The sequence below is a fragment of the Astatotilapia calliptera genome, chromosome 5 (genome assembly GCF_900246225.1).
Source record: "Astatotilapia calliptera chromosome 5, fAstCal1.2, whole genome shotgun sequence".
In the NCBI taxonomy this organism is placed as follows: Eukaryota; Metazoa; Chordata; class Actinopteri; order Cichliformes; family Cichlidae; genus Astatotilapia; species Astatotilapia calliptera.
Window position 1 is genome coordinate 27,089,766 of NC_039306.1, and position 11,837 is coordinate 27,101,602.

The window sequence follows — 11,837 nt, forward strand, 5'->3', positions numbered from 1 at the left end:
TAGAAATGTTGTTTCTATATGTTTATCTTTTTAAAAATTAAAAAAGACTCTGTGACCTGGCTGTAGCACATGATATGCCTCAAAATGAGGCAAACCTGGCCATTTTGATTAGTGAAGCTTTGGAATGGCTTTAGTTTGGCCCTGGAACCTGAGAGACCATATTTAGGTAGAATTTATCCCCAAAGCTCGAGCGCACGGTTACTGGCTGACAGCCTCAGCGTGGTATCTGAGTTTACTATATATGGGCAAAGCCAGGCAGAGCGAGAGCTGCACCCGCTTCCGTGTTTGTGTATCAGGGAGGGTAGTGCAAAGCCACGGGCGCTTTTCTGTCTTCACTGTTTCATTCATCTGGAAGAGAAAAGCCAAGCCAGAGGCAGCGGAGAAAAAATGCCGTATGAACTGAGTAAGTCTGTCTCATTTCTGTGTCAGCAGCAGGGCGGGAAAAACAGGAACAAGGCTCTTACTTCGCGTGACACTAGTCGGCAGATCTGCTAGTCATCCAGGTAGCAGCTAGCTAGCTAGCCTCGCCCATAGCTGCGTAATTTTGACACTTCACCCCACACAAGAAAGACCAAAAAAAGCTTCGCTCATGCAACGATTCTGGCAGGTGTAGTACACACCTGTGTTTGGATAGCTCGGAGTGTTGTGCAGATGTTTTGGCACTCAGTGCAGCCGCTTCATGCCACAGGCAGTGGCTTTTTAGTTAGCTAGGTTGCTAGCCTCAGTCAGGAAATAGTTGTGCTCCCATTGCTTTGTTATGACATGTCCACACAGAGGCTGTCTGCCAGTGAAGCACTGAGGAAGTACTGAAGTACACATTTGTCGCTGGTCGAATGTCCTAACATATTTAACGCTACATTTTTTTTTTTCTCATTGAATCAGTCGGAAAGATAAATGGCGAAAACATGGCAGTGATTTATTTATTTATTTTTGGTCTTTCAAGGCACATTCAAGTTACAACCGTGTAGTTACTGCATAAGGCAGGATTGACTCGTGATGTATTCAAAAACCATTATGAGCAAGCAAAAGTGTGCTAGTGCATTTTGACCTGAGTGTATATCTCGTTTAGTTTATTACAATGGTATGTAAAAATTATGGCAAGCAAAGTGTTGGTAAATTTATAATAGAACTATAATAAAACATTTTAAATACTAATATTTGAAATTGCTGTATAATTTGTGCAATTATATAAAAATCGGTACACTTATTATTATTATTATTATTATTATTATTATTATTATAATAATAATAAAACAAGACTCATCAACATAAACCTTACTAAATGGATACTCTGTACTTAAAAAATGTGTAACTAAACAAAAGCAAATACTTCAATTACAAGCAGTTACTTGTATTTTTTTTTCTTTAGTAATTTACAAAGTAGAAAATTCACCCATGTAATGATCAGCAACAAATCCAGACTTGTCTTTTACTGGTTTTCTAACATAGTTGGCGTCAAAAATGATGGCCCAAATTTTGAGGAAGTGCACCGAAGAACTTAATCTAGTTATGTTTTATTTTTGTTACTCCTTAAAGGTTGAAGTGTAAAACGCTTTGCGTTCAGGGAATTTAATAAGGAGGGTGAAACTGCTTGGTAGAACAATAGGAATAGACTTGGCCGTGTGCTCAAAGTGTCTGTGATAATCAGTAAGGTACCTGAAACCAGCTCCACTTTAAGTCCTATGGATGACTAATGAACGACTAGTTGATATAGAACACTTCTGTTAATAATAAAATCTGCTATCTGAAATGGCAGATTTTATTCCCAGCAGATAAAGGATATGCAGTGAAACACTTTTTCTATTTGTGTTTAACCCTGTCTGCAGTGCATTAATTGATGTTTTCCACATCTTTGATTTTATTATTTTCACTTTTTTCAGAACGTGTGTTTGCCAGTCTCCCACAGATGGAGAGGGGAGTTGCAAAAGTGATCGGTGGTGATCCCAAAGGCAACAACTTCCTCTACACCAATGGGAAATGTGTCATCATCAGGAACATTGAAGTAATTAAAAAAAAAAAAAAAAAGTCTTAAAGTTGTATCAACATGATGCTGATTATTTTATTCATTTGTATTTACAAATCTACTGGCTATGACAGAATCTACTGAATGAGAGTAATGACCACATAAAATGTACAGCATCAAAAGCTAGCAGCCACATCAAAGACAGCATTTCACTCTACTAGTGGGTGGTTTTGTTTGTTGCCCTCCTGCTACACCCAGTATTTTTGGGCGTGTTCAGTATTGTGCCCTTGATATTCTCTGAAATCTGAGTTGCATGCTGGCACAATTACTGTTAGCATAATGCTGTCAGTTAGCACCTAATCTAGAAGTAGCTCAGGAAAGGATTTCAGCTTGTGGTTTACCAGTGTTTACCAAAATTTATTTTTTCTTTGCCAACACTAATTGTTGATTAGATGTTTGGGTTTAAGTGACCAATTGGAAAAATGCTCATCATTTATTTGCAATTTCTGAGCTAATCTAGCTAATCTTTCCATTTTTGTGTTTTGTTTTTTTTTTTCGTTTTTTTTAAGAACCCAGCTATTGCAGACATTTACACTGAGCATGCCCATCAAGTTACTGTTGCGAAGTATGCACCCAGTGGATTCTACATTGCATCTGGAGGTAAAAGAGAAAAATACATTTGAACATTTGCAAGAAAGAGTTTGTAAACCTACTGGAATTTACTGATTTTTATCTAAAACATAATTAGGGATGAACACCATTAGAGTAAACAAAAAACAAACTGCTGTGCTTCTGACACTCAGTAACCACTCGCAGTGCATGCAGAAAAAAACTGGACTCCTTCTGCCGACTCGGGGCTTGGACCATTTTTGCAAACAAGCTCAATTTTTGTCTTTTTGGCATCAAAATGTTATCCCAGTAGTGTTACTGAACATCTACAGTGGGGCAAAAAAGTATTTAGTCAGCCACCGATTGTGCAAGTTCCCCCACCTAAAATGATGACAGAGGTCAGTAATTTGCACCAGAGGTACACTTCAACTGTGAGAGACAGAATGTGAAAAAAAAATCCATGAATCCACATGGTAGGATTTGTAAAGAATTTATTCGTAAATCAGGGTGGAAAATAAGTATTTGGTCAATAACAAAAATACAACTCAATACTTTGTAACATAACCTTTGTTGGCAATAACAGAGGTCAAACGTTTACTATAGGTCTTTACCAGGTTTGCACACACAGTAGCTGGTATTTTGGCCCATTCCTCCATGCAGATCTTCTCGAGAGCAGTGATGTTTTGGGGCTGTCGCTGAGCAATACGGACTTTCAACTCCCGCCACAGATTTTCTATGGGGTTGAGGTCTGGAGACTGGCTAGGCCACTCCAGGACTTCTTACGGATCCACTCCTTTGTTGCCCGGGCGGTGTGTTTTGGATCATTGTCATGTTGGAAGACCCAGCCTCGTTTCATCTTCAAAGTTCTCACTGATGGAAGGAGGTTTTGGCTCAAAATCTCACGATACATGGCCCCATTCATTCTGTCCTTAACACGGATCAGTCGTCCTGTCCCCTTGGCAGAAAAACAGCCCCATAGCATGATGTTTCCACCCCCATGCTTCACAGTAGGTATGGTGTTCTTGGGATGCAACTCAGTATTCTTCTTCCTCCAAACACGACGAGTTGAGTTTATATCTGACCACATGACGTTCTCCCAATCCTCTGCTGTATCATCCATGTGCTCTCTGGCAAACTTCAGACGGGCCTGGACATGCACTGGCTTCAGCAGCGGAACACGTCTGGCACTGCGGGATTTGATTCCCTGCCGTTGTAGTGTGTTACTGATGGTGACCTTTGTCACTTTGGTCCCAGCTCTCTGCAGGTCATTCACCAGGTCCCCCCGTGTGGTTCTGGGATCTTTGCTCACCGTTCTCATGATCATTTTGACCCCACGGGATGAGATCTTGCGTGGAGCCCCAGATCGAGGGAGATTATCAGTGGTCTTGTATGTCTTCCATTTTCTGATGATTGCTCCCACAGTTGATTTTTTTCACACCAAGCTGCTTGCCTATTGTAGATTCACTCTTCCCAGTCTGGTGCAGGTCTACAATACTTTTCCTGGTGTCCTTCGAAAGCTCTTTGGTCTTGGCCATGGCGGAGTTTGGAGTCTGACTGTTTGAGGCTGTGGACAGGTGTCTTTTATACAGATGATGAGTTCAAACAGGTGCCATTCATACAGGTAACGAGTGGGGGACAGAAAAGCTTCTTACAGAGAACGTTACAGGTCTGTGAGAGCCAGAGATTTTCCTTGTTTGAGGTGACCAAATACTTATTTTCCACCCTAATTTAAGAATAAATTCTTTACAAATCCTACCATGTGAATTCATAGATTTTTTTTTTTTTCTCTCCACATTCTGTCTCTCACAGTTGAAGTGTACCTCTGGTGCAAATTACTGACCTCTGTCATCATTTTAAGTGGGGGAACTTGCACAATCGGTGGCTGACTAAATACTTTTTTGCCCCACTGTAAGCTTTGTGTGGTTTGTTGTTTCTTGTAATGGTGTTCTGCCCTTGCCCTTGGGTTCTTTTACACTTTATTGAATGAATATTGTAGTCTTTCTAGAATCTTCACTCCCAACAGTCTAGCAACAATCCTGATATCCTGTCAAACTGCAGATTGTGCATATCTCCTCTAATTTCATGCACTTTTGTAATGCTCCTTGCTAAGTTCCTATGAAAATTGCTGTTACGGCACAATGCACGTGAACCAGTTTTTCCTAGGAAGAGTAGATTGTGATTTGTGGACATTTAGGGACAAGGTTTTAACTGAAATATCTGAGTCCAAGTAGGTTTTGATGATGTTAATTGACTTTTATTTACTTTTTCCAGCTTGCATTGTGAGTTATTACTTAAGAAGTTGTGCTAAATTAAAACATGTTTTTAAATGGATTTGTCAGATTTTGTGTAGAATTTGGACCATAATGAAGGTCAAGTCACATTTTTATCAGTAGCCACTGCAAAAATCCTGGTAAAACTGTGTATTCTCATAGTTGCCACAATAATGTGACTGCTATGTAATCATGTTGCTTTTATATCCGTTAGATGCATCAGGAAAGATCCGTATCTGGGACACCACCCAGAAGGAACACATGCTCAAGTATGAGTACACCCCGATTTCAGGGAAGGTGAAGGACATTGCATGGACCGAGGACAGCAAGAGGCTTGCTGTTGTTGGGGACGGACGAGAGAAGTGAGTGTCAGGATTTTTTTTTTATTTTTTTTATTTTTATTTTTTCTTTTGGCGCTACACTGGCTACAAATTGATTCGTAGTTTAAAATCAACCATGGTAACTGTCTCATGAGAAACTTCTCTTACAGCGTTCACACTGATTTATTCCCACGTGGCACAAACTCACTGTTTGCTTTAGATATCAAGGTGATATGTTTGTGCACTTGCAGGACCAATGTTATTTATTTATTGTTTTTATTATAAAAAGAACTGTTTGCATCACTATTGTGCAGGAAATCGAAACCTTCTAGCACGTATCTTTCTTCCTCTAATTCAAACCTGGATCAACTGTATCGGTGTTCACTTGTCATTGTAGGTTTGGGGCAGTGTTCCTGTGGGACTCTGGCTCATCAGTGGGAGAGGTTTCTGGCCACTCAAAATTAATTAACAGTGTAGACATAAGGCAGAAGCGCCCTTACCGCCTTGCCACTGCCAGTGACGACACCTGTGCCTCCTTCTTTGAGGGACCTCCCTTCAAGTTCAAGTTCACATTACGGGTGAGTTGCATTTGTTGGCAATTTGAGGAGCTTTAGTAAAGAGGTGTTTGTTCCAGAGTGATTAGAGCTAAGCTGGATTGTTTGTTTTTTTTCTTTTTTTTTCTTGGCTGTTGTTTTGCTGGACAAGTCTTAGAGAAAAGATGATCTGCTGACATGTGCTGGATTAAAGTGGTCAGAACAGCCAATGGCTAAATGTTGTCTTTGACATGCACTGGTAACAAAGCATTGCAGCTTTCCAACTTTCTCTGGCTTTAATATCTGTTGGCCATCTCAAATCTGCCACACTCTGTTGGGTTTTGACAATGTGGCCTTGTTTGCCTGTTTCCATATTACATAATCCACATCCCCATAAATTCTTCGAGAGTGTGAGCTGCTTCCTACAACCAGGCACAAAGTGTACTGCAGACTAATTTATTTGAAGTTAATATAAAATCCAGTTGGTCAAGGTACATAAAACGGTGGATATATTTGTTAAATTTTAAAGTAAATTACACCTTGTATTCCCTTTAAGAATTGCATTATTGGCTTATTAGTGGGGTGTTATTAAATTAAAACAAACAAGAATTGTAATCACAGCTATTGATCCCATGTCTTTGCTCTCCACATGAACCTTGTGCTATTTGTGTCATAGGTAAATTTTAAATTCTCAAATTTGCCTATAACACATGCTTAAAGGAAAATCAAGGAAACATTTGTTTTCTTTAAGCCTGCATACTGGTCGGTCATGATGGTCTCAATTGAGGAAGGACTGAGTTTCTGTCGGTCATGAAGATGACTAAGCAGTCTATTTTTTTTTTTTTTTTTTTTTTTTTTTTTTTTTAAATTTATTTATTTTTTGCTTCTTCCTTCCTCACTTGTTTGAGACTATGTTAAATCTACACTATGACTATTGAAAATACTGGATCTACTTTCAATGTTTGGTTTCCATTTATGCACAAGACCAAATATTATGTGTCAAAATCAAACACTCATTTGATCCATAAAGCTAACTTCTATGTTGATTTCTTTTTAATTTTTTTCCACCCAAAGGACCACAGCCAGTTCGTCAACTGCATTCGTTTCTCTCCAGATGGAAGTCGGTTTGTTACAGCGGGTGCTGATGGTCAGGTAAGTGTCCGTTATCATGTGAAACTTAAAATTAAAATGACTTTAAGCAAAATGTGTACCTAATTGTTTTTATTAAATATCCACAGATTTTAATCTATGATGGAACAACTGGTGAACGTGTTGGCTCCCTTGGTGGAGAGAAGGCTCACAAAGGAGGAATCTATGCTGTAAGTCTTTTTTAGGTTAAAAACCAAACTCCAGTGAATAATATGGATAGGTACATTAACAGTCTGCCTTGTTTAAAGGATCAATCCTAGTGTTTTACCTCTTTGCTACAGTGTTAACTTACAGTCACTTTGTTAAATGAATGGCTTTTGTTGTTCCGGAGAGCCAACTATAATCAGATTTGGCAGTCTGCCTAGAGGAATTATGTGCCAATAGGAATTATGCATGCTATAAACCCTTCTGTCCTCGAGTTACTAATCTTTTCTCATTTTTCTTTGATTTCTTTTCCACGTAGTGTTGGTGTGTTTTCTTCTATTGTTTAATGCCCATTCATAGGTTGCACAAACGGTGCTTACAAAATTTCTGTCTTTGCTCACATGCATTCTGACATACTACGTTTCTGGGGTTTTTTTTTCGCCCACAGGTCAGCTGGAGCCCTGACAGCTCTCAACTGATCTCTGCCTCAGGGGACAAGACCGTGAAGCTCTGGGATGTCGGTGCAACCACGGCTGTCACCACCTTCAACCTGGGCTCCGACGTGACAGACCAGCAGCTGGGGTGCCTGTGGCAGAAAGACCACCTCCTCAGCATCTCCTTGTCAGGATACATCAACTACTTGGACAAGAACAACCCCAACCGGCCCATACGCACAATCAAGGTCAGCCCCAAGAATTAAAGGATGCTATTTCTGGATAGAATCACTGATTTGATAATGATAATAATGGCAGTTTTGTTAGTTTTTTAACTGTGTTTGAGCTTCTGAAATACAATGGAAATTAAAGTGTCATAGTAGAAACATTTTCTACAGTGTTTGAAAACCAAACTTGGCATCTGTTAAATGTAAATCGCCATCAATATTTGCATAGCGATGGTTCAAACTGCATGCCTAAGAGTGCAAATGCACACTGCAGATCCTGCTTTACTGAGTTGCTTGTTTTCATACAAATTTTTTTTGTTTTCAAATGGGAAGATTAGTTTTTAGTGATGAAAGAGCAGTGTGCTCAACATTTACACGTGGAGGGTGTCTGTGTGAGGAGGCTAGAAGTGTCTTGTGACACATCTTCCTGATGTATCCATCATACACTTGTGGTGTTCAGTAGGTAAGACAGGAAAATAAGTCATTACATAAACTTCTCACAGAAGCATCTAAATATGCACTGTGGCTATTACAAAGATGAATGTTTTCAGTTCTCTGTGCTGTCTTTCATTTGTGTGGGGATGCAATACTGTAGTGTTAATGTCTTGTGTACCTTTCCATATATTCAAATGTGTGCTTATTCTTTCTACAGGGTCATACCAAGTCCATCCAGTGTGTTACTGTTCACAAAAATGAAGGGCGGCCGTACATCTACTCGGGGAGTCACGACGGACACATAAATATCCTTTCAACACTTACTGATTGTCGCTAATGACTGTAAAGGTTACTCAGTGGGACATGCGTAGGCGTCCTGTCCTGCATGTAAGCTCAATCTTGCCCAATTGTTTTCAATATAAAAGAGGTTTGATGTTTTTCTGTTTAACACAAGGTCATTACACACTTGTAGTGATAATGTAACATGCCCTTTTTTCATTCATCAAATTTAATTAATTTCTATCAATGTAGATTTGATTCACATTGTGCAGGAGCTGAGTTTTAATCAAAATTTAAAAATCAAAATGTTAAAAATTTGAGCTTTTTTTAAATTGAACAATTACATTTTTACAACCTGAAGCAGCAGAACTTTCTAATAGTTTGCTTAAAAAAAGCCATAAATAAAAAAATATGGCCCATCTACCACTATTGAATAACTCTTTAGAGAGCTTTGTTATTTGAATAGTGACGCAAGTTACAAAACAACTTTTCAGTTTTGTTTTTTGCAGGCATTTCTCAGACTTTCATATTTGCATAGAATAACTGCAGACATAGATAACGTTCCTTAACGTATCCCTCACATTACTGGGATGCAGAAACTGGAGAGAACGACTGCTTCTCAGGAAAAGGTCACAGCAACCAGGTTAGCAAGATCGTGACTGATGAAGCTAATGAGTTGGTGACTTGTAGCATGGATGATACACTGCGCTACACCAGCATCAGCAAGAAGGAGTACAGGTGAGGGGCCATGATGTGGCTTTATGAATAAGCCATTTTATTAATCATTTTACATTTGGTCTATTAAACAGAAGTTTGTCCTTGATAAGGTGAAGGACAGGGTTGAAGGCTAAAAGTACCTTTTTTTTTTCTTTTCTTTTTTTTTTTTTTTAAATGCATGCTTACAGTTCAATTGTTCATAGTAGGAAGAGGGTTGTTGTTCTTCTTCCTCTCCTCACATAAATAACCTCTTTGTTGGTTTCTAGTGCCTCTGATGTGGTGAAGATGGATTTCCAGCCTAAAAGTGTGTCCGTAGGGGCAGGTGGGCTGTCATTGGCTGTGTGCATTGGGCAGGTAATGTCTTTGCTTCAGTCATTACTGCTTGCATAAATCAGATCCAGTCATTCTTGCACTTGCAAGGTTGGTGATTTTTTTTTTTGTTTGGGGAATAATGACTGCATTGTTATTCATGGCTCTTTGTAGATTGTCCTTGTGAAGGATAAGAAGAAAGTCTTCACATTGGACAATCTTGGCTATGAAGCAGAGGTTGGAGCTTTGCATCCTGGCGGCACCACTGCTGCAGTGGGCGGAGCAGTAAGTGGACACAGATAATCTCACCACATGTTTACATTCGTTCAATGTTTGTTGGTTCCATGTAATAAAAACACTATAGCTATCACAGAAAAGCTTGGTTGGACTCTGGATTCATTTTCTTTCTTCTTAGGATGGAAAAGTTCATCTGTACTCAGTTCAGGGCAACACTCTGAAAGATGAGGGGAAAGCTCTTGAGGTCAAAGGGCCCATTACAGACATGGCCTATTCGAATGATGGCGCCTATCTGGCTGCCATTGATGACAAGAAGGTTATCACGGTCTTTAACGTGGCAGACGGCTATTCGGTAAATATTTGCCTTTCTTAATGATCCTGTCTTCTGTTTGCTGCCTGTTACGTGGGTGGTGTTTTTTTTTTTGTTTTTTTTTTTTTGTTTTTTTTTATTTAAATACTAATTACTGTTTTATGGTTGCCTTTTTTTTTCTCCCCATCAGGTTAAAAATGAGTTTTATGGACACCATGCCAAACCTGTGACTTTGGCCTGGTCACCTGATAACGAGCACTTTGCGACTGGTGGGATGGACATGCTGGTCTACGTCTGGACAGTTAGCGATCCAGACCAGCGGCTCAAAATCCCAGGTCTGTCTCGCAAGCAATCCACACTCAACACATCTAAGCGTGTTTTTAAAAAAGCTTTTTAATATTAAATGTTTACTGAGCAATCATTGAAAAGAGGGTAAAAATAAATTAAATGGTCCTAAACTGTTACAAAGTTTATAAACTCAGTTTGTTGAATCTGCTTCTTAAAATTTAGGAGCAAAACCAGGCTTGATTTCTTAAAGAGTTGTAACTCACATCTCAGTCAGTATGGGATGTTAAACAAACTAAACTTTTATTAAACCCAGGTTCTTTTAGTTGAAGATGGCTTTTTTTTTTTTTTTTTTTTTTTTTTTTTTTTTTAATTGCTGTGATGTCTTTGTTGCAGACGCTCACCGATTGCACCACGTTAGCGGCCTGGCTTGGATAGATGCTCACACTCTGGTCACCACATCCCACGACGCCAGTGTCAAGCAGTGGACTATTACATACTGAGCTTCAAGCAGACAAACATCCACATCTCCAGGGACAAGGACTACTGTTGAATTTAATTCTTTTTTTTCCCTTTTCTTTTTTCTCTTCTGTATTTTCCTTGTCTAAAAAGTGTTCAATGCTGTCTATAAACACCAAACTTGTAAATGATTTTGAGCAGTAAAAAAGGTACCACATGTGATCTGTTTAATGCAAATAACCTCAGCTTACAGAGAGGAAACGTGTAACAATGTGTGCTTTTACAGCACTTTAAGCATGATGGACCCAAAAAAATATTAATGAGCTCATCATTCCATGGGTATAAACTGTGGTTGGGGTCAATGCTTTCTGGCTTAAAGGAAGAACCATAATCTTTTTTTTTTTTTTTTTTCTCCTTCTCTTAAATTGAACAAAAGTATGTTGGAAACAAAACCCGTTGGTTACATTCCTGAAATTAGCTGTAACTGGTTCCAACTGCAACTGCCTGTCAGTCTTTATTTTCAAAGTTTTAAGGTGGGTGAGTCTTTGCCTTTTGGCTTTGTCCTAGGTTTCATACTTTGTGGTTCACATTTCTTCTTGTTGGACTGGGGAGCAATAATAGGAACTAAGAGAAGTATGTGTACAATCAAGATGCTGCCTGTTTAGTTGAAGGTCCTGTGTTGTTGCTGTGCGTTTGGGCTCTCATTGCTTGTCTCATAATTATTATTTTTTTTTTCTATGTCTTTATGCATCCACTTACAAAGTGGAACAGACTCATGATTATTATTATTATTGTTAATAATAATAAAACTTTTTATGCATGTTTCTTGTCACGCAGTAATCCTTTTAAACACCTGGAGTTGTAGACTGAACTGAGAATTTTCAGCACAGCTTCATGGCGAACATGAATAGATTGAACTGTAGAGGTTTACTAAGAGGGGCCTCCTGAGTGACCGGAGCCGATGAACTTCTTTAAAGGGTGTTTATGATTCAAATAATTTCCAGTCTTTTTTTTTTTTTTTCATAAATCTAACAAAGCAGAGGTGATTGAAATGTTTCCTAACGTATTTTCTCTCTGGTCTGTAGTACCATTTGCACATCCCTATCATTTTACATAATTTATTCAGCTGTTTGATTAAAAAGTCCTCTTTAGTATAA

General features: G+C 38.9%; 1 protein-coding gene across 1 annotated transcript; it reads left to right on the top strand.

The window, feature by feature from the left end:
• The first annotated feature begins 250 nt into the window (after nucleotides 1-250).
• wdr1 (WD repeat domain 1) lies at nucleotides 251-11,500 on the top strand. Its single transcript, XM_026168592.1, has 15 exons — nucleotides 251-403; nucleotides 1,881-2,002; nucleotides 2,533-2,623; nucleotides 5,057-5,204; nucleotides 5,560-5,740; nucleotides 6,770-6,847; nucleotides 6,934-7,014; nucleotides 7,437-7,670; nucleotides 8,302-8,389; nucleotides 8,945-9,101; nucleotides 9,347-9,434; nucleotides 9,564-9,674; nucleotides 9,805-9,978; nucleotides 10,127-10,271; nucleotides 10,618-11,500. Exons 1-15 carry the CDS (start codon nucleotides 388-390, stop codon nucleotides 10,722-10,724), a joined length of 1,821 nt encoding a protein of 606 aa, XP_026024377.1. The 5' UTR covers nucleotides 251-387; the 3' UTR covers nucleotides 10,725-11,500.
• Nucleotides 11,501-11,837: the final 337 nt, after the last annotated feature.

What these genes read in the sequence shown, in the direction of transcription:
- wdr1 (XM_026168592.1), top strand. An exon ending in AGTTCAAGTTCACATTACGG is followed by an intron (nt 5,741 to 6,769) that starts GTGAGTTGCATT and finishes TTCCACCCAAAG; the next exon opens with GACCACAGCCAGTTCGTCAA. An exon ending in TGGCTGTGTGCATTGGGCAG is followed by an intron (nt 9,435 to 9,563) that starts GTAATGTCTTTG and finishes GGCTCTTTGTAG; the next exon opens with ATTGTCCTTGTGAAGGATAA.